Here is a 26,978-nt window from a genome sequence, read left to right on the forward strand (position 1 = left end):
TGTATTGTAACATCAAAATGTTTTTCTCCCATTATCATCACAACATGCATACACAGATAAATGCAGCTGTCTGATGGGCAAGCAATAATAACAACAGCTGCTGAGCCATGTGCGTCCCTCTGGTCTATACATTTGTATTTAAATGTTAAATATGGATTTACACAAATGAAAGAACTTCATCTGTTTAACTCCTGGGATGGCTTTGTGTTTGCTCTGTGTTATTAAAGTGAGATTTAAACTAGATCTACCTAAACACTAAGTTTGATGATGTCAACGGGAAGGCTTTTATAATGGGAAGTTAAATTTAATCAATATTCCTGAGGCTTTCCCAGCGGCACTTTGTTAGTCACCTGCTGTAACCCGGAACTCTTTATCGACTGCTCTGCTTTTAAAACTTGACTCAAACTTTATGCACCTCAGAAAGCCTCTCCACTATGCAATTAAGAGAAGATAAGCCTCCTACATAGAGGTCACATTTCTGTCTGATTTTCTGTGGTGCCTAGGGTGATCATGACAGTATATTGTAGGAGTTTTATTATGATAAAGGGACAAAGGGAAGAGAGTGTGTTTTTAAAGAAATAATAAGTAATTGCATTGACATTTCAAATTACTGTGTATATATTACAGTGATATATTACATAAACATATATTGATACTCACAGATGAGTATGTATAACAATTGTTAAATGGAAAACACAAATAGCTGAATACTTTAGATTTACATATTATGAAGTAAAACAACTGTAAATGGATAGTCCTCCCAAAAATGAAAAATCTGTCTTCATTTATTAAGCTTATACTCATCCTGTATGACGTATTTTCTTCTGTTGAACACAAAAGAAAATATGGGTTGTTTCCCATTGACTTCCATTATATTTTTTGACTATACACTCTTAAAAATAAAGGTGCTATAAAAGGTTCTTCACAGCGATGCCATAGAAGAACCATTTTTGGTTCCACCAAAAAACATTCAGTCAAAGGTTCTTTAAAGAACTATCTCTTTCTAACCTTTTTATAATCTGAAGAACATTCTTTTACCACAAAGAACCTTTTGTGAAACAGAAAGGTTCTTCAGATGTTAAAGGTTCTTTATGGAACCATTTAGACAAAAAAAGGTTCTTCTATGGCATCGCACCTTCATTTTTTAGAGTGTCCAATCAAAGTCAAAGGTTTAACAAGGTTGTGTGTGTGTGTGTGTATATATATATATATATATATATATATATATATATATATATATATATATATGCATACAGAAAAGGTTTGGAGCAACATGAGGGGTTTTTTTTTTTTTTTGGGGGGGGGGGGGGGGTGACTATTCCTCTACAGGTCATTCTGTCAGCATTACACTTATGTTCCAAACCTATTTGTTTTTTCTTCTGTGAAACAGAAGGACATTTAAGTTTCTATTTACTGAAAAGTTTGGTGCCTTGATGAGATTTGTTTCTCACAATCACACACTTTTCACTTCATGAGACATTAATTGATGACCTGGAGTTGTATGGGTTACTTGTGGATTGTTGTGATGTTTTTATCAGCTGTTTAAACTCCCAATCTGACGGCACCCATTCACTGCAGAGAATCCACTCATGGTATAATATAAAATTTCTCCAAATTTGTTCTCATCTACATCTTGGATTGCCTGAGGGTGACTAATCTTTCAGCAAATGTTCATTTTTGGGTGAAATATTCCTTTAAACTTTTGAATCTGAAACACAGAAAGAAAGAACATAATCGATAAAGTGAAATATCTTCCAAAACAATGAAAATTTGAAGTCAAAGGTAAACAAATAAGTTGAGTTTTTTTAAAAACAAAAATATACATTTACGTACAGAAAGTTATACAAGTTTGGAGCAACATGAGGGTGAATAAATGATCACAGGTTTTCTGTTTTGGGTTGACTATTCCTTTACAGGAGTGATTTCTCATTTCTTAACCAGATTTCTCATTTGTTTGAGACGGGTCGTATCAATTAATTGGTTGAACCATTTCACAAAACTCTAATGATTCATGAATTAGAATTTCGAACACAGGGATGATAATTATACCTACTTTCATTGTGATTTTGCCTCCCTTTTTAAGCTTTGCATTTTCAGTCACCATTTGCAATGCGTGGAAACAAACGCACAGTACATTCTTCAAAAAGCCTTCTTTGGTGTTTTGCAGACAGTGCCACAGGACCTGAAAGATGTCAAGCTGAGTAAATGATGACTCAGTTGTCATATTTGCATGAACTACCTCTTTAAATTGCTGTATAAAAGACACTGTGATTGTGCGTCTCATTAATGACACTTGCTAGAAGACGCGCGTGGGGAAGGATGCACGCGCCCAGGGGGAGGGACGAAATCAAATCCACCTCACGCGTTTCTTCTGCTCGCGGAAAGCACAACTCCAGCCACACAACCGGGATCCACAAACAGCCTTTTTACAGTTTGTTCCTTTTCAACTCTTTTACGAATTTGTTACTGTCTTTTGGAAAGGGAGACAGACTCCCTACCTGCGACGCTCGATGAATTCTGCGGGGAGAGTCACTTTGTTTTTTCTTTTAATTGTCCTGGTAACGCAAGGTAAGTTCCACTGTATTCACGATATTAGTGCATTTTATAAATACAGTAACTTTTAAAATGAGTAACCTACTTGCTCTGCGTCTCTTGTGCCCATTGACTTCAATGTTAAGAGGGATAAAAGTATAGCCAATACTCATTCGTGAACTAATGAACAATCATGCTGTGCTGTCCAACCAAGTTTGTTTAAGTGCGTTTTCTCACCTCTCATGTAATATAAATAATTCGCACTAAATGAAAATGATGTCACCGTTTACCTATGTTTATCTAAACCTGTATGACTTACTTTCTTCTGTGGAAAACAAAAAGATGTTTTAAGCAGAATAACAGCCTCAGTCACTATTTACTGTATTATATGCAAAGATGCAACTAAAGTGAATGGCAATTGATCACTGTCGGTCACGAATATTCTGTCTCTTTTTGTGTGAGAAAGGGTCTGAACAACATGGTGATAAATAATTCATAACATCATTTTAGGGTAAAACATTACGGGGTTTTGCTAATGCAAAATATAGCCTAAACTAACACAAGTCGACTGTCTTAGGTTTGTGCATTTAAATTAGTATTTAGTGTGTTGGCGTGACCGTGACACTCACTTCGTATCTGTCTATACAGGTTGGTTATTTTGTTTGGATAATAATCTTAATAAAGATTTATGCTAAAGCATATTTAAATATAGTCAAATCCGTTCTTCAAGCTGTTGGCGTGCGCTCAGAACGCGGAGTTTTGGTCGCATTCGCCTCGCTCTGGAAAAACTGCGGGGAATCCGTTGGCTATTTTAGACAACAGCGATAGCACAATTTTGTTTAATCGCTTTAAAGCCTTTTATCGGCAGAATGAAACCGGTAGGTGAGCCCAGTGGCATTGTTGTAATGAAATGCTTTTTAATCACTTCGTTTTCCACTTTCGTCAACACCCGCTCGTGCGTCACAGCGTTGAAATATTCTAGTCTTCTCGACTCAGAGAAAGCTGTTTACGTAAAATTAGCAACAAGTCCACGTTTGATCGTGTTCACTTGTCACTGGATTAAGCAGACAAGTAAGTTCCTTCTCCGCTTGTTTGGTTTAGCTGGAAAATCTGGATCTAAAGAAGAAACAAGAGGCTTCACTTTTTTGTCACTGCCATGCAACCGTGTCACTCAAGAGTGAGTCACACATTTAGGAGATAAACTTAGAAGCAGGCAAACACTCAAAGGAGGCACACTGTTTTCATCCTGTTGAGTTTTCACATTGGTAAAATCCTTGTGCTGTTCTGAGCTTGGAAAAAAAGGAGCTGTCTGACTGAGGATGAACTTGTGTTCAACTCCAGCTGTATGTCATTCTCACTGCAAGGATTCTCTCCATGCTGGACTGATCACAAGGCCACTGTATGAAGTGAGGAAAAGGGAAGAGACAAAGAGAGAGAGAGATGTTTGGAAAGACACCAGAGGGTCTAGGAAAGGTTTCTCGGGAGATATGCACAAATATAAAGTTATGTGAGAGTTGTAGTTAGAGCTGGGGAGAGGTATGTTTGCATACCTCAGATCGTTTGCAATTATTTGTGTACCAATGATTTGCAGTGGAATAGTCATTAAATTATCTATTGATTGTCATCAGTGAGGATGGACAGTTTAATTTTGTTTACATTTTTTATTTTATTTTATTATATTATTTCTTTTATGACATGCTTCAGAGTCAGACACAAGATCAATAAAATTCAGGGTTAGATGATGATCTACAGTTGATGTCAAAAGTTTACATACACCTTGTAGAATCTGCAAAATGTTAATTATTTTACCAAAATAAGAGGGATCATACAAAATGCATGTTCTTTTTTATTTAGTACTGACCTGAACAAGATATTTCACGTTTACATATAGTCCACAAGAGAAAATAATAGTTGATTTTTTTATTACCTAGTTCAAAAGTTTACATTTTTTTGATTCTTGTGTTTTGTTACCTGAATGATTCAAAGCCGTGTGTTTTTCCCAGTTAAACTGATTTCTGTTCTTCAGAAAAGTCAGCATTTTTGTGTATTTTAACCCTTTCCAGCAATGACTGTATGATTTGATAACCATTTTTTCCACACTCAGGACAACTTATATTAGAGAAGGTTCAAATGCTCACTGATGCTCCAGAAGGAAAACCTATGCATTTAGAGCCAGGGGTGTAAACTTTTGAACAGAATGGAGAAGTGTACATTTTTCTTATTTTGCCTGATCTTTAAATGAAAAAAGTTTTCACCCCTGGCTCTTAATGCATCTTTTTAACCTTCTGAAGCATCAGTGAGCTTTTGAACCTTCTGTAATAGTTGCATATGAGTCTCTCAGTGTGAAACGATGGATCTCAAAATCATACAGTCATTGTTGGAAAGGGTTCAAATGCACAAAAATGCTGAAAAACCAAATAATTTGTGGGATCTGAAGGATATCTCTGAAGAACAGTTTAACTGTTCAGGACAAACAAGGAACTCATGAAGAACTAACACAAAAACAAACAAACAAAACACAGCTGTTGCCATTCTGGTAACAACAGACTGTTAAGAATCAAGTGTAAACCTATGTAAACTTTTGAACAGGGTAATTAAAAAAAATCAATTATTTTCTCTTGTGGACTATATTTAAATGTCTTTTATGTGAAATATCTTATTCAGATCAGTACTAAATAAAAAATAACATGCATTTTGTATGATCCCTCTTATTTTGGTGCAATAATTAACATTTTTCAGATTCTGCAAGGTGTGTGTAAACTTTTGACCGCAACTGTAATCTCTCTTAAAAAAAGGTGTATTTTGAGACACACCACAATTTACCTGTTTCTTTTACTTGGCACCTCTTTTGTGATGCAAAAAAAATCTCACAAATATAAATGATGACATTTAATAAACAAAAATCAAAGTATTCGTGAAAGTGATATTTTCATTGCATTTGTCACTTTCTGCTAAAAGAATGCTTATAATATTTGTTGTAGTTTGTGCATTTTTCTTGACATGTTTGTTCACAGCAGGTGTTACAATGCAATATACTGGTATATATATATATGGGTGTAAAATCATACTGTAGGCTTTACACATATATCCAATGTTAGATTCACAGATCTCTAAGGAAGATCATCCTCTGGGGAGGATTGCTCTTTTATCCACTCATGTGTTCTTTTTCTATAGCTTCACATCTGTGTTTTGGTGCTGAGGAGAGAAATCAATGAGGTTCCAGCAGGGAGAACGGTTATGGGAGGTAAACCCCTCTGCTCCAAAAGAGAAAAAGAAAGCAAGCTAGAGAAAGTAAACAAAAGAAAAGGGAAAATTATTTTCTTCACTTCAAGAATGGGTGTAAAGACATTTGGAATTGTTTCCAATTCTTTTTCTTTCTTTCTTTCTTTCTCATCCAAGCTTTGCCACTTCTATTTCTTCCGCCTTCCTTGGGCTGGTTTATATAGATGATGCCAAAGGTCTTAGAGCCTCAGGACCCTGCAGTTGCACAATTTGATGTTTCAGTGTGATATGAGGTAATGCTCCAATTCATATGTAGGGTGAACTGAGAGAAGAAGAAATTGTGATAGAAGATGATCGCCCTAAGTTAGCCTCGAAAAGCTTAAAGAAAGGATGACAGTGCTGAAAATATGAAGATTTCCAGGTGGCTTAGTGTCATTCTTCCTGATTCGGAATTAGTCACAAACTCACATAGACACACATGTCCTCCATACTCTTTGTTCAACATAGCGTGCACACACATATGCACCACAAGCACAGACAGTGACGCATGTCCTGACAGGACCTCATACACACACACACACACACACACACATACACACACTCACACATACAAAAGCACACAGTCTGCTATGGGGAACAGGCATGTGTGTGCTCCTGCAGGCTCAAGTCTTTGGGCAACAAGAACAGCTCACCTGTCTGATTCTATCTGTAATGCTTTTCCTCCACTGACAGAGAAACACACTTAGTGTCCCGCTCACTTTGAGAGAAAGAGCTCTCTCTCTCTCATTACTTCTAAATGAGGGCATATGTGCTCAGCAGCAGTTCAGGAGTGACTTACACATGGCTTTATATTATCACAGATGACTCTTTAGGCTTTCCAACTGATTGTACATTCTTCATCAACGTTGCTTCTGCTTGTGTGTTTCTCTGATCTCCAGCAAACCAGTTTTTGGAAACATTATTATGGTACTTTTAGGTCACTAATATAGTTTATATAAAACATAAAACATATAAATATCAATCTATATCTATATCTATTGATATGATTTTAATTATACTACCTGTTGTTTTACCTTTTTTTGTAAAGGGCATTTGACTTTCTTTGCGCGTTCGCTTTGTAAACACTGGGTCGGTATTTCAACGTGACTACACAATGCGTGAAGTCGAGCTAGTGCAAGACAAGCATTTGTGGTCAAAAAGTAAATACATTTTTATTTTTTTTAGAAAACGGCCGATCGTTTCCCTAGATATGACCCTTCTTCCTTGGCTGGAATCGTTTAGAGCTCTTTGAAGTTGCATTGAAACTGCAATTTGGACCTTCAACCATTTTGATCCTCATTGCAGTCCACTATATGGAGAAAAATCCTGAAATGTTAATTCAGGAGTGATTTTAATTCTGAAGTGAACTAATCCTTTAATGTTTCCAGAAACTGGTTTGCTGGAGATCAGAGATTAAAATGTTTAATGCAAGAAAAATCCAGTTATAAATAACTAATGTAGGCTTCCCACACTGTCTTTCACTAAATAAACACAACATTTAATTTCATTTTATTTATAAATTTGATTTTATTTTCATTTATACTGTGCCAATATAACAAAACATAGTAATAAACAGCAGTTTTCAACATTCTTTTACAAAATACATGTAGAATGCCACATAGGGACTGCAATTGACATTTCTGACTGAAAACTATTTTTGCCACTAAAATCTAAAATGTGACCCTGGACCACAAAACCAGTCTTAGGTAGCATGAGTATATTTGTAGCAATAGCCAAAAATACATTGTATGGGTCAGCATTTTTTTTTTTTTGCCAAAAACCATTAGAATATTAAGTATAGATCATGTTACATGAAGATATTTTGTAAATTTCCTACTATAAATCGCCACCTTGAAATTATAAGTTTATATCTGACATTTTCGTCAAAATTGAGTTATTCACTTATAGTCCTATTCTATGACAACTTATTTTACATTATGTGATGTTTCTTTTGTAAGCTGTGTACATTTTGGGCCTTTTTTTAAACCAAAAGGGTTCTATATACAGAAGTCTATGAAACGCAAAAACATTTAAACTCAATATCTCAAAAGCACTCAGAATGCAGATAGAACCTTATAATTCTAAGGCAGTGAAATATATCAAAGCTTAATTTTTGATTAGTAATATGCATTGCTAAGAACTTTATTTGGACAACTTTAAAGGTGATTTTCTCAATATTTAGATTATTTAAATTTTTGCAATGTTTTGCACCCTGTAGTTGTATCTCGGCCAAATATTGTCCTATCCCAACAAAGTTTAACAAGCTTATTTATTCAGCTTTCAGATGATGTATAAATCTTGATTTTAAAAAAATGGACCCTTATGACTGGTTTTATGGTCCAGGGTCACAAACAGAGTTATTGAAACAATTGCACATGCACAAATTGTGAGATATGGAAGGATCACAAAATGTATCTAATGACCTGCTTATTAGTAAACTTAATGACTAAATAAAAATGTGTTAAAATCAATTGCAACATCACAATGTGCCCATCATTGTGCGCATCGTGTGAATATTTCATATATGACCAATCCCTTGATACTAGTGCCTTTAACAAAACCCTCAAAACCCTTGCACGTGCCTTATTGGAATTTCATCATACCCTGTGCTCATGAATACAAATTGACCAGTAAAAAAATAAGACTACAGTGTATGAAATATCTGTTAAAGGATAAAGGAAGTGCAGCACATACACAATATCGGGTACTTTATTTTTTTATTTTTTTTAATGAAAACTAATTTCAGTAAAGAGGGAATAAATTCCACAGTGACTCATACTTGTGGCGTTTTAGGATGTAATTGCAATTTTAATGGGCTTCAGTGCTGAATCCAGTGGACCAAGTCAAATGTGTTGGGCTTAACCCTTATGAACTGTAATTTTAACGTAAGTACCGCTGCTATTTTTGATCAGCCTTCATCCTCATTGTGGCCACTGACAGCTCACTTGCAATTATGATAATATGTCATCTTGGCTCCATTCTTATGTTTTTATGTGAATTGGGCTCTGAAACAGAATAAATTGGATGTAATTTCCAGATTTTGTAAATAGTGTCTTGGATATAAAATATAGATTCACCTTGTTTTTTTTTTTTAACTGACAGTGTTAATACAACATATTATCAGATGACAAATATTTTTCTGTTTTGCCAGTTGTAGTAAATAAGCAGAATAATCTTGGTTATGTTTGTAATCCTTGTCCCCTGAAAGAGGGAACGGAGCTGTTATGTCGAACATGACTGACTGAAAGGGAGCCTCTAAACTCACCAGGCACACTGGACAATTGTGTAAAGAGAAAAACATTCTTAAAGGGATAGTTCACCCAAAAATGAAAATTACCCCATGATTTACTCACCCTCAAGAGTTATATTAAACAATGCCCTGGCTCTGCAGTTTTATAATAACAGTAAATGGTGGTCAAGATTTTGAAGCAAAAAAAGTGCATCCATGATGTAGGATGTAGTGCAATCTTTGGTGAAAAAGTTATGAACGTGGAAGCACAGTGGATAGAGCACAATTAGAAGTAGTCTGGTTTTCCTTTGCTGTAAACAAAACTTGGTTCTCGTGAGACTAGCATATTCTCACTCTTTTTTAAAAGAGTTTAAAATATGGATATTTTGCTTACACAAATGCATTGATTTACATCTTTATTTACCCCACAGAGCCATGTGGAGTACTTTTTATGATGAATTGATGCACTTTATTTTGCTTTAAAATTTCTACAGCCATTCACTGCTAATAAAAAGCTTGGAAAAGCCATGACATTGTTTAATATAACTCTGATTGTATTCGTCTGAAAGAAGAGTCATATACACCTAGAATGGCTTGAGGGTGAGTAAATAATGGTGTAATTTTCATTTTTGGTTGAACTATCCCTTTAAACAGATTGTTCATCCAAAAAATGTATTCCCCCTCATGTTATTTTGTATATTTAAAATATATATGTTTATATACCATACAATGAAAGCCAGTGGCAGTACATTTGGTTACCAACATTTTTTAAAATATCTTGTTTTGTGTTCTTCAGAAGAAAGAAAGTCATACAGGTTTGGAACATGAGGGTGAGTGAATCAAAAATCATTTCATTTATGGGTGGACTATCCTTTTAAGTTTCCCACCAGGGTCTGTTTAAGAGTTCAACTTTAAGATACTTTATGGTCCATGTGGACACTGTTCTACTTTAATTTAAAAGGGTTATCTTAAGCTTGATGGGGTTCCGAAAACTAACTCTAAACTTCAACTCCCCACTTTATATCTTATGTATTGTATGAGGGTTAAGTCCGTTTAATTAATGAAAGCAGGGCCTTGCTATCCTTGGCTAACCCCATTAACAGAGGGGGCCATTGGAGAGTTAACTAGTTGAAGTAATTAGAAGAAGAAAGTAAAACAAGAGCCATGCACGCATGAGACAGAAGCACTGAACTCTCAGTGTACATGAGTGTGCCTAGGTGTTTAAATTCACGGCAACTGACAACTGCTTTCAGTCCTATTTAATTTTTGCTAGAAGTTTACAGAGGTCATAACTGCATAGGGTTGTTTACAAAATGCAACTGAAGTCAATTAATGAAAATGATACAGGGCATAATGTCAAGGATTATAATTACATTATTTCTTGAAACCACATATAATACAATTCAGTATACTGTCTCGACACGTCTTGTGTTTTTTTACATGACACCGTGAAACTTAAAATTCATACCTTAAATCTTTAAAAAATTAGTTTACCCAAAAATTAACATTTGCTGAATATTTATTTGCCTTCAGGCAAACTAAGATGAAGTTGACTTTGTTTGCTCATTGGAACAGATTTGAAAAAAATTAGCATTGTATCACCTACTCACCTCAATGGATCTTCTGTAGTGAATGGGTGCCGTCAGAATGAGAGTTCAAACAGCTGATAAAAAAATCACAAATAATCCACAAACCTCCAGTCCATCAAGTGGAAAGCTGAGTACTTGTGACATATTGTATAATATAAAAGTTTGTACAATATCTGAATCAGGAGAAATATGCATAGGTCAAGCACCATTTACAAGTGAAAGCAGTTCTAAAGAAATTTGTCTGCGGATTTTGATGTGAAAAAGCATCAGGCAATAGATGTTTTCACTAGAGGAATGATAATGACAATATTATGCCAAATATTGATTTGTTTCTTATAAACACACAGCTTTTCACTTAACAAGGCATTAACTGATGGACTTGAGTCATGTGGATTACTTGTGGATTACTGCTATTTTTGAATCAGCTGTTTGGATTCTCATTCTGATGGCACCCATTCACTGCAGAGCATTCATTTGTGAGCAGTTGACCCTTTGCAAAAACCTGTTTCTATGTCCGACAAACAATTCCGCTCTCAGACTATACATCATGTTCTCACACAGTGAAAAATACATTGCAAAGCAAAGAGGAAACTTACAACTCGCCAATAGACAAGACAGAGCAGGTAAAACAAAGCCTTAGCTTTAAAATTTTGTTCTTTTTTAAGAAATACATACAATAAATCCCATTTTGTGGCCCTTTAATGTGTCATGACAGTCACTGGATTGCCTCAATTCAAGTACAGTAGCACATGTGAACCAGTCGTTTTTTCATATTTACTTAAAGCACAAAATGAACATCAGAGCATATTTTATTTTTTAAACACGAAAAGATGTCAATACACACAATTTTTCAAGCTTAAGTCCACCAAAGTTAATCAACTCTCCTGTCTGTTTTGTTTTGTCGGACAAGATGGCGTATTCAGTGTTATTTGATTGGTCAGTCAATTAAGCTCTTTGCGAACGGTCCATTGAGTAACTGACATTGCTTCTGTTTATACTTTCTGCATCAGTAAAGTCAAACATCATTTGTGAATACACTTTTGACCAGTATCCAGTTAGACTTGCCTTCAGGGAAATTGGTTAAGTTCGAAGTTGCAAAGAGTGAAATTTTATATCCCGTTTCAAGTAAAACCCTATGTTCAAGTTCGACCCTGACCTGTTCTTGACTTCTCCCGTGTTCTTCAGTGTTCCCTCAGACTTGTCTAGCTCCATCAGAGTGCATTATTTTAAAGTGATACCATTTTCCACATGACTGCACCTGGTCTCTTTGGTGATAGCTGATGATGACCTCTAACCTTGAGAGCTATGTTTGGTGCACTTAAAGTGTCTGGTAGGACATTGGCTCTGACTCTGAGGAATGTGCTAAAAGCAACAGAGTACACAAGCTTGCATACTTACAAAAACACACATTCAAACTATAATGCAAGAAATAGAGTGTGGGAAGAGCCAAACTCAAAAACAACACAATTTTGCTTTATTAAATGCATTATTAACAAATATATAGTAGTTGACCACATAACAGTGATTTTTTGAAATTGAGACTATTATACAAATATAAAATTATTTAATGATTTTGAGATTCTGACAATAGCCAACAGCTGTGTTTAGTATTCCAGTCAACTTTTGCTAATATATAGCACATTACATTTCTAATATTGAATGTTATATCGCATGTGTCTTGTTCTCTGTAGTCCCTACTTCGCCAACTACTCTATTATGAATGAAGTCTATCCCTGGGTCCCACCCAGTGCACTGCATACTAAAGTAGATTTCTATTCCTGTGTGTGTTTATCTCTGTGTGTCCGTGTTTGTGCAGATTGTTTCTCATCTAAAGGAGAAGACAGGCTGTTTCGTCGTTTATTCAGGAGGTATAATCAGTTCATTCGACCAGTGGAAAATGTGTCTGACCCCGTCACTGTGGAGTTTGAGGTCTCCATCTCACAACTTGTTAAAGTGGTAAGAAAACCAGTGTTCACTGTCCTAAAATACTTAAAAGGGTTAGTTCAGGCAAAAGTGAGAATTCTGTCATTAATTATTTACCCTTATGTCATTCCAAAGCTGTAAGACCTTCATCTTTCGAACACAAATTAAGATATTTTAGATAAAGATATTTAGAAGTCCGTGAGCTTTCTGACCCTGCATAGACAACAAAGCAAGGTCACTTTCAAGGCCCGGAAAGGTGGTTGTCAGGGTTTGACGTGCTGGACTTACGACACGGGACACGAGATAACAGATAACGATATTTAATATAAATCTTCAGGTAGACAAGCAGAACAAGCAGGAACAGGCAGGAACATCCACACACGTAGAACATCAAAACAATATAAAGACCGACAGGGAACTCAAGAAACAGACAGACTTATAAAGGGAGATAATTGAAGAAACACAGGTGATGGGGATGACAGGCTGATGAGGGCGAAACCAATGAAGACAAAGGAGAAGACTGGTTCAAGGGGAAGACAATGGGAGAAACCATGTGAAATAAATAGACAGGACTGTGACATTACCCCCCCCTCCGAAAAGGCGCGTCCTCGCGCCGTAGGAAACAACAAAAAAAGAGAAGAGGGGCGAAAAAACAGAGTCCATGTGGGAGGAGGCTTTGGCGGAGGACGGCACCCTTGGAGGGGGACAACAAACAGAGTCCAAGGGGGCGACGAAGGTGGGAGGAGCCAGGGAGTAAACAGGAGGTACCCGGAGCAGGAGGAACAGAGCAAGGCCCAGGCCACAGCCATGAAGACCCACGGTGGAGCCGACGGAGGGAGGAGCCATGGTGGAGGACGGGCTGACGACTTCAGGGGTCCGACCGACAGAGGCAGAGCAGGTGGAGGAGGAGCCCGAGACGGAGACGGAGAGCCGAAGATCCTGGGCGACACCGAGGATCCGGAGGTCCAAGGCGGAGCCTGAGGCTCTGGCGACCAAGGCGGAGGCGGAGCGACAGAGGACTGAGGTGGAGCCGGGGGGAGGGAGGAGCACAACGGAGTCGATGGGACGGAGCAACGAGGCGTAGCCAGAGGAGTAGAGTCCGTAGGCGATGGCGGGACGACAACCGTCCAATCGGAGCCGGAGGGACGAGGAAGCCCGGTGGAGCTGGTGGGCCGACGGGCGACGCTGAAGATGAGGGAGCTGAGAGCCGTGGTGGAGCCGCAGGGTCGGAGGGCTGAGGTGGAGTTCTGGACTCTGAGGCTGGAGGTGGAGATGAGGGATCCTCCATCCGAGACGCCGATGGAAGCTGGCAGACCTGCGGCGAGCCCACTGCACAGATGGTGGACTGAGGGTGAGCAAGGGGACTGACAGAAGACAGCGGGGTTTCTGGATGGCTGGACGGAACCAGCGGAGACTCAGGATGGCTGGACGGAACCAGCGGAGACTCAGGATGGCTGGACGGAACCAGCGGAGATTTAGGACGGCTGGACGGAACCAGCGGAGATTCAGGACGGCTGGACGGAACCAGCGGAGATTCAGACATAGGCAGAAGAGAGCGGGTGGGTGGGAAGTTCAGGCAGGCCAGTGGTTCTGTGAAAAAGTCTGTTAAGTCCCCAGAGTGTTGCTCATGCTCACCCCCAGTGGTGGTACAGTGGGCAGGGCTCTCTACCGCCCTCTCTTGCGCCACGAAGCACTCCACCGTCGTAGATGTAGAGGCCGGCTCACACACTTGGTCGGAGTTTATGATCCCATCGGCGCACCATACTGTTGTCGCTCCCGGCTCAGGCTCTCCGTCCGCGGTGAATGCGGGCTCATACTCTGCATGTCGGGGTGATGTTTGGCTGGGCTCTGGGTCTGGAGTGGGGCTGGTGTCATCCTTCGCGGTCAACGAAGCTCTGCTAGACACCAGCACCCACTCGATGTAATCGGCGAAGCTCTCTCGAGGACCCTCCCCGGACAGCTGCGCTTTCATGGTGATGTTGAGTCCTGCACGGAAGAACGTGCACAGGCAACTGTCCGGGTAATGTGTCTGTGGCGCGAGGTACACAAAGTCTCTTGTGTGGTCCTCGAGAGAGCGGTTCCCCTGCTCCAGGAGAATGATGAGGACGGCAGGGATATCCATTAAGGGAAAAAAAAAAAAACTAAACTCAGAATAAACCGGAAAATAAAGCAGGGAAACACGCCGTGAAACTGTTTGGGTTGGTCTTTCTGTCAGGGTTTGACGTGCTGGACTTATGAGACGGGACACGAGATAACAGATAATGATATTTAATATAAATCTTCAGGTAGACAAGCAGGAACAGGCAGGAACATCCACACACGTAGAACATCAAAACAATATAAAGACCGACAGGGAACTCAAGAAACAGACAGACTTACAAAGGGAGATAATTGAAGAAACACAGGTGATGGGGATGACAGGCTGATGAGGGCGAAACCAATGAAGACAAAATGACAGGGGAAGACAATGGGAGAAACCATGTGAAATAAATAGACAGGACTGTGACAGTGGTAAGGACATTGTTAATATAGTCCATGTGACATCAGTGGTTCAACCATAATGTTATAAAGCTAACACATGCGTTGTAGTAGTCTCGTGAATACAGGTCAAAGTCAAAATTGTTGAATAAAGTCATTAGTTTTGTTTTCTTTGCATACAAAAAGTATTTTTGTAGCTTCTTAAAACTAAGGTTGAACCAATGATGTCACATGCACTATTTTAACAATGCCCTTACTACCTTTCTGGGCCTTGAACGTAGTAGCTGCATTGCTGTCTATGCAGGTTCAGAGAGCTCTCGGATTTCATCAAAAACATCTTAATTTGTGTTTTGAAGATGAACGAAGGTCTTATGGGTTTGGAACAACATGAGGGTGAATAATTAATGACAAAATTTTCATTTTTGTGTGATCTTTAAAAATGTAATCTATATTTTTGATGCCTAAATTCACTTGTAGCATTTAAAACAACTAATTTATTTAAAAATTGTAATATTGATGAAAAATGTATCTGACATAAAATAAGCTTATCAGTAATGACCAGACTTTAATTTGTGCATCTTTGTGAATATTTTTCTAAAGAATGAACTCTGTAGGACATCTATTACTAATCATCATGTTGTTTTATGCTTGTGGAAAGAGCAAGCAAAGCTGAGATATCAGTGTCAAACACTAGAGGATTCTAGTTGACATTAATTAATATGTTCAAATTTAAGCTCAAACAAATACAAGCACTTTTGATCTCTTTATAAAGATAAATGTAGGAATAGTGTGTGATGTTATTTTGCCTTGTTGCCAAAATGGAAAAAAGGGAGATTTGCTCCGCAGGTGGCTTTCTGTGAGTGAAATTCTGTGCTGTTTTCAGTTGTTGTGAGGGCTTTTTGTTTCATTTACTGTGGTCAGAGAGAGCAATTGAGTTAAAAGCCTTTGCGCCCCACTGTTACAGGAAGTAGTGCAGACTCTGTGCTTTCCCCGGCGTCATACAAATCAGCACTCCTCTTAACACTCCTGGATTAAATTTCCACTTCACCGGGGGAAAGCGGCCAAGATTATCAGCACACCTTTGTTCTTGCTTCACAGAGACAGACACCTGAGAGATTAACAAGCCATAACCCACCACTCTAGAGAACACAGTCCTGGATTATAGATTATACTCACTCACTCACAGGATTAAGGAAAATTTGCTCACCAAGCATTTTTTTTTTCAGATGTTTTCTTGTGAATATGCAGGAGAGCTATTAGTACTGTTGAGGGTACTGTGATGAATGGCATACAGTATGCACTTGAAGCTAGTAGATGAAAGTACTTTTAGCCGTCCAAACCCCTTTTATTGTCAGATCTCTCTTTCCCATCAGACAAGAACTGTATTGATTTTTATTGCTGGAGCATGTTTCGTTCTAAACAATAGAGGATGACTGTCTTTCTTTCTGATTGTTTCTTCCTCTCTATAGGATGAAGTCAATCAGATCATGGAAACAAATCTTTGGCTGAGACATGTAAGTGATGCAGTATGTAGACCAGGAGTTTTCAACTCTGGCCCTCGAGGTCCATTTTCCTGCAGAGTTTAGCTCCAACCCTAATCAAACACACCTGAACAAGCTAATCAAGCTCTTCATCATTGCTAGAAAGTTACAGGCAGGTGAGTTTGATCAAGGTTGGAGGTAAACTCTGCAGGAAAGTGGACCTTGAGGGCCAGAGTTGAGAACCTCTGATGTAGACCTTGTGCATGTGTTTGTGTTAACTTGTTGTCTGTAAGAATGAAACAAGAAGATGTGTATAGCATGAACATACAAAGAATTGGGTTGAGTAATGCAGGGGAAGAACAAAACAGTACATATATATACATATATGGAGCAGATGAGTAGATGGAAACAGGACACAATGGAAAAGAAAAGTTAGAGTGCCTTGCAAAAGTATTCATACCCCCTCATTTTTTATATGTATTGTTAAAATTACTTTTTTTAATTACTTCCACATCAGCCTATACTCCATGCACCATAATGATAGAGCAAAAACAGAACTGTCAAAACTTCATACATTGCACAAGTATTCATATTCTTAGATATCTGCCATTCTTCGTCTGTATATTTCGTTACCAGCACACTTTACGTTTGGGATGGTACTCTGCAGGTGATGAGCAGAGGCCTGGTTTCCTTCAAACATGATGCTTGAAATTGAGGTTAATCACGGAATCTTGTTTCTCACAGTCTGAGTGTCCTTTCAGGGGCTTTTTTGCAAATTCCAAGTGTGTTTTTATGTTTCTTCACTGAGGAGAGGATTGAGTATTGCCAAACCACCATAAAGCCCAGATTGGTGAAATATTGCAGTGGTGTTTGTCCTTCAGTAAGTTTCTCCAGTCTGCATATATGATCATAAAGCTCAACTAGAGTGGCCATCAGCTTCTTGGTCACCACTCTAGCCCAGGTCCTTCTCCATCAAATACTCAGTTTGGCCAGGAGGCCAGCTCTAGGAAGAGTCATGGTTGTTTCGAACTTCTTCCATTAAGGGTAACAGAGACTATGCTTCTGTGAACCTTCAATGCAGTGGATTTTTTCTGAACTCCTCCCCAGATGTGTGGCTTGATGCAATCCTATCTCTGAGCTCTACAGGCGTTTTTTTTTTTTTACCTCGGGGCTTGGTTTTTGCTCTGATATGCATTTTCAGCTGTTAAACCTTTTATTAAGACATGTGTGCCTTTCAAAAACATACCCATTCTACTGAATTTGCCACAGGTTAACTTCACTCGAAGTGTAGTAAGATCTACAAGCAATATGAATGCTCCTGAACTAAATTTCAACTGTCCCAGATAGGGTGTGAATACTTATGCAATGGAATCATTTTTTTTTTATACATTTTCAAAGATGTTAAAAACCTGTTTGTTTTTTTTGCCATAATGGTGTATGGAGTGTAGATTGATTTGGGGTAAAAAGTAATTTAGCAGTTTAACATAAGGCAGCAACATAACAAAATGCGGAAAAAAATTAAGGGGTATGAATACTGAATACTGTAAATAAATAATGGAAAATATAAAAGTTGCGCAGTAGTTGTCTCCAAAAACGAATGGAAAGAAAGAGGTTAAATAGATGGTAATATATGTGCAAAAAGAGTTTAGTCTAACTAGATCAAACATTTCACTTTATTGTTTTTAACAATCAGCAGAATAATAATAAACTACTGTTATGAATAGTTATTTCACAGTCAGCAAACATACTTTCGTTAGTTATTTAGTTGAACTTATTAATTTAGCAAACCTATTTTTCATCCTCCAAGTAGATACATGCATGATATGAACTTGGCTTTATTGAAAATATTTTTGTGCTTTAAAAGTGATAGGGTTTCTATGAATCTTGTTAGATCTATATTACATAGATACTGTAAATATTTTCAGTGCTACAATAATAAGTACAACATGTTCCAGCATTACTATTGAACTTCCTGCTTAAATCAACATTTTGTGTTTATAGTTGAGAATGATTTGTGTGATACATTGTTTCATATTGTTACTGAGAGTGTGTTGCACTAGCTGGATTGGGGAAAAAATATTTGCTGTTTTTTTTCTGAGAATGTGTATGTGCTTTTGTTAAGCCCTGTAGTATTGTACAATAAGTCTGTGCAATGCCTGATAGCAGGATGCTTGATATCACTGAACACAGAGAGATCAGCAATCCTAATAACATATCTCTACACAGTCATGTCAACAAACCACAGAATGAGACAAAGGGGCACAAACACACAACTCTGCAAATACACTACTATACACATTTACACCTTAGTATACACATTTGATAACAAACCTCAATAAACAACATGCCAGCTCAAGCAGAAAATGTGCTTTCTTTTTTCTCTGCTGACGGAGAGATGTACAGATACAAAAATACACTCAAAGACTTTTAAAGGTTGTGACAGGGCACAGATGACAGATGTACACATACAAGTGTAAATGCCAGATTAAAACTATGTCACTTGTATGGGCACCAAAGCTTGGAGCATGTGCATTAATCTTTAGCTCATGGTTTAAAGGGATAGTTTACTCAAAAATAAAAATTCTGTCATTAATTATTCACCCTCATGTCGTTCCAAACCCGTAAGTTCTTTGTTTATCTTCAGAGCACAAATTAAGATATTTTTGATGAAATCTGAGACCTTTCTGAGCCTGCATGAACAGCAACATAACTACTACGTTTAAGGCCCAGAAAGTTAGTGACGACATCATTAAAATGGTCTATTTAATCAGAGGTTTAACCGTAATGTTATAAAGCTGCAAGAATACCCTTTGTGCGCTAAGAAAAATACTAGTACTGAATGCATGTTGAAGACTGACATGGAAAAGAAGAAATTGTTGAATAAAGTCATTTTTGTTTTCCTTGCACATAAAATGTATTCTAGTAGCTTATAAAAAAATTGCAGTTGAACTACTGGTGCCACATTGAATATTTCTGGGCCTTGAACATGGTAGTTGCATTGCTGTCTATGCAGGGTCAGAAAGCTCTTGGATTTCATCAAAAATATTTTAATTTGTGTTCCGAAGATGAACAGAGGTCTTATAAATAGGGTTTGAAACGACATGAGGGTAATTAATGACAGAATTTTTATTTTGGGGTGAACCATTTCTTTAAGCATGAAATTAAAAGTGTATTTTTGTGATTTTGTTATAGATATGGAATGACTACAAGCTGAAGTGGTCACCAGCAGAGTTTGATGGAATTGAGTTCATCAGAGTCCCATCAAATAAAATCTGGAGGCCTGACATTGTACTTTACAACAAGTGAGTCAAGAATTCACTTCTATGAATTTACATTTATAGTAATTCTAGTGATATTTTCAAGGTCCTTTTTTATTTGGAGCCAAATGAACATGGTCAGAGCTAGCAGTCTGAGAAAATAAAATATGAATGCACCAACAGTCATAACATTCATATGTTCTTTTTCTGACACAGTGCCGTTGGGGACTTCTTGGTGGAGGACAAAACCAAAGCTCTTTTGAAATTCGATGGAACCATCACTTGGGTCCCTCCTGCAATCTTTAAATCATCCTGCCCTATGGACATCACTTACTTCCCCTTTGACTATCAGAATTGCTCTATGAAGTTTGGTTCCTGGACTTACGATAAGGCCAAGATTGACCTGGTCCTTATTGGCTCGAAGGTAAACCTCAAAGACTTCTGGGAGAGTGGAGAGTGGGAGATTATTGATGCACCCGGTTATAAGCACGACATCAAGTACAACTGCTGTGAAGAGATCTACCCAGACATAACCTACAGTTTTTACATACGGCGACTACCCCTCTTTTACACTATCAACCTTATTATCCCCTGCCTCCTCATCTCCTTTCTAACAGTACTCGTCTTCTATCTTCCATCAGACTGTGGTGAGAAAGTGACATTGTGCATCTCAGTACTCCTTTCTCTCACTGTGTTCCTTCTTGTCATTACGGAAACCATCCCGTCCACCTCACTCGTGATCCCTCTGATAGGCGAGTACCTTCTCTTCACCATGATTTTCGTCACCCTCTCCATTGTCATCACCGTCTTTGTATTGAATGTGCACTATCGCACCCCTATGACCCACACTATGCCTAGCTGGGTCCGTACCGTCTTCCTCCGAGCTTTACCCCGCATTATGCTCATGCGCCGGCCTCTCGATCTATCAGAGTCCTCTGGAAAAGGAGGACTGGAAAGTGGGGGCTCGTCCGGGACTGGAGCAGGACGAGAGGGCAAGAAGAGGAAAAACAGTGGATCTCAACAGGGAGCAATGAACTCTTTGGAATTTGGAGAGGGGAAAGCAGCATTAGAAGGAAAGAAAGGAGGATGCCCATGCCACCCGATGAAAGAGGCAACTGAGGGGGATTGTGGGAAAGTGAGTCGTCAGTTGAGTCCACAGGCTATTAACACAGTTGTGGCTTTCTCTGTGGTGTCACCGGAGATCAAACAGGCTATTGAAAGTGTGAAATACATTGCTGAGAACATGAGGAGCCGCAACAAAGCCAAAGAGGTAAAGTGGTTCCCATTCAGTCAATCCACTCAGTATAACACATTGACTATAAGAAATTGTGCTTTCTGGATAAACGCAATGCCAAAATTATTATTCCTTGACATGAAATTTGGATCCACATGCAAAAGAGATTTTCTGTCACAGCAGAGATTGTTCACGGTCGTGTCAGCTGGGCAGAAACTGCACTTCTGTGCCTGCTTGGGCTGATGGCCCCGATAATAGCAGAAGTCAAATTAGGCTTCATGTTTTTTCCAGCCATCTGTGTATATCCTGTTCACCGGATGGTGGGAGTGACATATCTAGGCCCATGGAAAGAGCTCTTTTTACAAAGGGAGTTTCATTTGGCAGGATTCTGTTTTGCCGAATGGTGAACCATGTGCAATGTAATGTCTACTAGAGGGCTGTGACTAGTTGCAAAAGCTACACTCCCTAGAATTACTGGAGGCCTTTGTCTCCAATTATACAGTTTCACTTTAAACAGAGAGGTCCGCATGTTCTGATGAGAACAGACAACACAACTTTAAGTCTTTCATAAAGGTTCATTAGAAAATACATGCTTCTACATACATTTCTGCAAAACTGAAAAAAAAAACTGATGCTTTTGAACGTTGTCATCACATATACAGCTTCATATGTTTGAGTTTTCTAATTCAGTAGGTTTGCTTGGTAGCTCACGAGATACGCCGTTGCATCTGAGCGATGAAGATCTCCGGTAAAACTCTGACAAAACAGCTCAAATCTGCATAAGAAAATTAAAATACCACGTTTGCATCAACATAGCAGTCTTTGTTGGAAGTTGACCTAAAATTGGTTAAGAGGCTGTATCTCAGCCAAACTTTGATCAACTGAAATTCAACTCGGTATGCTGCATCAACACCATGACCTGAGGGTCCATGCCAAAGTTGGGAACAGCGCCACCTACGGGTCATTAAAATAGCACGGTTGCATAAACAAATGCATTTTTATATCACTTTTGCATTTGTTATCACTATTGGTTAAATTTTGGGTTGAGTTTGGTGTAGGGGATATTTCCAACACAATCGAGCATTAACTCCCTGGATATTTGAATTCTAAACAACCGCAGTAATAAAAACGCAACAGTGCGTACCTGTGTTAGCGGAATAAAAACGTCATGTATTGAACGTGTGTTTTAGTGCCACTCTTTGAACATTTCACATTGAAAATGACACGAAACGTGCAGTAAGGTACATAATTACAGTGTTGCAGAAATGTTTGAAGAGGCACATATTTCCAATGAGCCTGGGTTGGCTAAAGGGTGCCACTGCGCCAAGCAGGGGAAGACCACTTTTCCTATAGAGGACCCTGTGTCAGGGAATGGAATCTTCAAGGGTTTACATAGATATCCTATGCCAGTATAGGTCTCTAAGAATTGCATGGAATCGCCAGGTGTACTATGTTTTTATCCAAAACAGATCTGCATGCTTCGCTAGGAAAAGATGGATCCATGCAGCAGTGGCCCAAGGCTATTCATTTAGCCATTGTCAAAAACATGGTATGCTGACATCATCAAACTTCTAGTAGAACAGCCTTGGTGTTTCCTATTTGCGAACAGATCTACTCAGCCAACCAAAAGGGAAATTAATGCATCCCTGACTAGAGCTGTGGGCTTTGAGGTCAGTGTTGTGGGCTCAGTGTTGTTTCAACAGTTCATAATGGTAGAGTCTGCATTTTATAATTCTGAAAGTCTAGCAGAACTTTTAGAATGCCGTAAGGAAATCTGTGGGGTTCCCTTGAGAGATCTGCAGTGCATCAGATTTAACTATTCAACTATATGTCTAAGACCTTTCCAATTGTTTGATCAACTCTTTGTCAGTTTTGCCCAGCCAGCTTATTGTACAGTGCAGCCTGAGAAACGTGTCTCTTACTGGATTGTGGAGGCTATCTCTTGGCATGTAACAGCCTGAGGGAGCGCACAGTCATTCAACTCGTGGGATGGCTGTTTCTGAGCTGTCGTATTAATTCCTGTTCTATATTTGCTAGATTCATTGGGCGTGAGTATTGGTCCTGTAGTCAATGTGTTGCACAGAGCAGAGCAACTATATATAACTATGAATACATAACAACTGTCCCAGAAGCAGGGGGAGAACAATGTTCAACACATCACAGCCCCTCTCTACCTTAGCTACCGTGAAGCACCTCCTTAAACAATAGGAATGGTGTATAAAGCAGTATTTGTATTACTGTCTGGTGGATGTAACTATCTGGTCACTGTGTGTTAGTGGCTTTTTTTGCATGCGTTTCTGGTCTGATTTCCAATAGTCAATGTGTTGTACCTTGTTTCCTTCTGGGAAAAGTAATTATTTGCTTAAACCAAACAGTGAAAATTCTGTAATTAATAACTCATCCTCATGCTGTTCCAAACCCAACGCAACCACATTCAAGGGCCAGAGGGCGAGTAAGGACATTGTTAAAATAGTCCAAGTGACATCAAGGTTCAACTTTAATTTTATGAAGCTATGATAATACTTTTTGTGCGCAAAATAATATAAACAAAAATAACGACTTTATTCAACAATTTCTTCTCTTCTGTGTCAGTTGATGCACATTAATGAGAGTATCACGATGATGACGATGCAAAGACTGATAGGCTCATGATCTTCGGACTGAGCTGCATAGAAATTAATGAACAGATTTTTGGTATATTTATCTTTGTTCAAAAGTCACAACATCACAGCTTGTGGAAGTTGACCTAAAATTGGTTAAGAGGCTGTATCTCAGCCAAACTTTGATCAATTGAAATTAAACTCGGTATGCTGCATCAACACCATGACCTGAGGGTCCATGCCAAAGTTGGGAACAGCGCCACCTACGGGTCATGACATACCAGGAATAGACATTTTTGCTTATAACTTTTGATCACTTAAGCCGCTTTTCCACTATCGGGCCGAAATGTTCTTAGAACGGTCGAGTACGGTTCCAGTTGTGTTTCCACCTGAGCCTGATACGGCACGGCGCAATTACAAACCGTTCTCGGCCCGGAATTCGGTCTAACCGTGCTGAGCTGGGCTGGTAAAATGCATGCATGATGCCGCCACTCTGTTGCCTGGCTACCAGTTTCTCTATGGCTGAGCGGAAGCGCAGTAAACGGATACGGTAAATATAAATAAAAATGACACTTTGGTCTGTGAATGAAACATTTGCTCTAACTGATATTTGGGCAGAAAGAAAAATTCAACAACAGCTCGAGGGTGCAAAGAGAAATTAAAAGGTTTTTTTAAATTATAGCGCAGTGTCTTGCAGAGAAGGGCATTAAGAAAAGTTCAAAACAATGCCGGGAAAAAATAAAAAAACAACTCAAACATACATATCGCGTCCAAAAAGACAATAACAGTAGAAGCGGGGCTGCCAAAAAACAGTTACCAAGGCAACAACTGACGCATTTGTATTTACATTCCAAAGAGTTTCAATATGTTTTTAACTATTTGCCATATCAGCACAAAGATTAGTAGGCATCATCGACAGCATGTCCCAAAGGTACCTGAAAAGTTTGAACACAGCGCCACCTGTTCGGATCTGTGTTTTGTCCATAATTAGAACGGCCGCATCTGAGGCAGTAAATTAATCACATTACATTTTAATCATTTTACTGGTTATACAGTTTATTGTATCTATATGGGCGCTCAGTTGTTCTTGTTGTTCAATACATTTGGCCAAAATCTCATGATATCTATGCACAGGATATTTAAAATGTACAAAAGTATTGGCTACAACTAGACGGCAAATGCTAAGACACTTCTGTGCCATTCAAACACACAAAAACATTACCCTTTATAGACAGTGTTTCTTGAGCAAAGAAAACACTGTACTTATTCAAACATCAGTTCCCTTCCGGGAACTCGAGCCGCGTCTAGAAACGCTATGGGGAACGCCATTGGCGGGCCGCACTCTGAATCATGTCTACAACCAATGAAATGACGGGAGTGACGTCACAGGCGCGGTGACGTCATCGACCAGGAAGTATAAAGCACGTGCGTTTGAAGCCCGCGGCAGCTTTTGTCATTCAGCGAGAGCGCTCTGTGTCTGTGTCTGTCCCGGTCATACTGCTGTTTTTTCGTGCCAGTTTGCACGACTTTTATTTGAGTAGTATGACCTTTAAAATGCAACCATGGGGGAAAGAAGTGTTACGAAACTAGGCGGTACAAGCAGCCACAAGCATAGTGTGTTCCTCCCTGCCAATGCTTCATTGCTGGTGGGGATACACACAGTCGATGTGCGGTCTGCTTGAGTGTAGAGCACGCACAGTCAGCCCTCGAAAAGGCTGACTGTCCACAGTGTGAGCATAAAAATCTCCACTGCGGGTGCTCCACAGAAGGCTCTCTTCGAGGAGGGAGCCTTCGCCAGCGTTTCTCGCGGGTCTGGCCCCGCTTCCGCCGAGGCGGAGCGGTTGCTGCACACGCTGGGATCGCGGCTCGATCTATTAGAGGGACGGGAGACGGGTGTTTAAAAATACCCTATCTCTTCTCCTATCTCGTGGATCGGTAAACCTTATACTGGATAGGAAGCCCGCAATGCGGTTACTTCCCTCCAGAAAAGGTTTTCAACGCTTTCCATATCTTCCTCCGAGGAGGTCGATGTGAAGTGCGTTGTCAAAAGTATTCAACCGCCCCCCCTGATCGCCTCAGTATGATGAGCTGGTGGTTGTGCTGACTAATGCATTAGCTAAATAAGCAGTATGAGCCGCAGAAAAGCAAATGTTATGCTTCCTGCGGACTAAGTCAGCACTTCCAAACGGAGCTTTCCGTCCTTCTCAAACTAAGAAGCTAGATGATACCGCGGGTTGGACAGACGCTATCTGCTATCTGTCGCCCAGTCTGGCATCATCCTTGAAGGCTCCGTCTTTGCTTTCCAAGCCGCCTAAATAAAATTTCAGGCTTGATCAGCAAATATATACGTCTGGGGTTCTTGACGGGAAAAATAACCCCAGCCGTGTACCAGCTCCTCACATAGAGGCTCATAATAGGAGCATTGCAGCCCGTTTCCCTCCGGTGACACCTAGAGGGCGGGATTAGCAACACTCCTGACCGGGGGCTTCCTGGACTGAGCACGGTCCGAGGATCGTGCTTCGGTCTAAAAAGCCCTTGGACCTAACGGCCCGACTTTAATAAAAAGAATATATTTACATAGGGCCGATGAGGGCAGCCCCTCTCCGGGAGATTTGTGGTGCACCATAGAAAAACACGGTGACCACATCTTCTCGGGCCCTCAGGAGATATGTCGGTGAACCCCGCCAGTATTATAGGGTGCGGCAATCTCCCGCGAACATCATTCTCTAGCTCTTCCGCCCGGAAACGTAGCGGTCCTAGGGAGTTCCCAACCCCCACGGGGGTCTTCAGAGAGACTAGTTCAGGATTATCCTGCCAGCACGCTGTTACAGGTCCCTGAACTAGTCCCTCAAACAAACCCAGAGGCCAGTCTCGAGAGACTGGTTCCCTTAGTAGATTGTTCGGCAGCGTGGAAACTACTGCCGAATGTCTCCACATGGGTCCTGCGCACTGTAGAGAAAGGGTACTGCATTCAGTTCGGCGCCAAGCCGCCACCTTTCAGCGGGGTATTCCCAACTCTGGTGAGCCCCGAGCAGGGTCTGGTAATGGAACAAGGAGTAGAAACTCTATTAATGGAGGAGGCCATCGAGGTGGTCCCTCCTCAAGACGGTGTATCCGGGTTCTACAGCCGGTACTTCCAAGAAGGATGGAGGGCTCCGGCCCATATTAGATCTCAGGCAACTGAACCACTCAGTAAAGAAACTGAAGTTCAGAATGCTCACTATCAAGCATGTAGTGTCAACAAATCAGGTCCGAGGACTGGTTTGTCACGATAGATCTAAAAGACGCATACTTTCACGTCTCCATCCTTCCTCAACACAGGAAGTTCCTTAGGTTCGCTTTTAGGGGCAAAGCTTACCGATACAGGGTACTTCCTCTCGGCCTAGCTCTCTCT

General features: G+C 39.7%; 1 protein-coding gene across 1 annotated transcript in view; it reads left to right on the plus strand.

Annotated features, from left to right (window-relative positions):
- The first annotated feature begins 2,313 nt into the window (after positions 1-2,313).
- Positions 2,314-26,978, plus strand: part of chrna6 (cholinergic receptor, nicotinic, alpha 6) — a 31,957-nt gene continuing 7,292 nt past the window's right edge. The window contains exons 1-5 of the mRNA XM_073841743.1: positions 2,314-2,568; positions 12,428-12,567; positions 16,482-16,526; positions 19,686-19,795; positions 19,967-21,020. Of these exons, the coding sequence (XP_073697844.1) occupies positions 2,511-2,568; positions 12,428-12,567; positions 16,482-16,526; positions 19,686-19,795; positions 19,967-21,020 (1,407 nt within the window). The 5' untranslated portion in view covers positions 2,314-2,510. The remainder of the gene's footprint in view (positions 2,569-12,427; positions 12,568-16,481; positions 16,527-19,685; positions 19,796-19,966; positions 21,021-26,978) is intronic.

This window comes from Garra rufa, chromosome 6 (assembly GCF_049309525.1).
Source record: "Garra rufa chromosome 6, GarRuf1.0, whole genome shotgun sequence".
Lineage (NCBI taxonomy): Eukaryota > Metazoa > Chordata > Actinopteri > Cypriniformes > Cyprinidae > Garra > Garra rufa.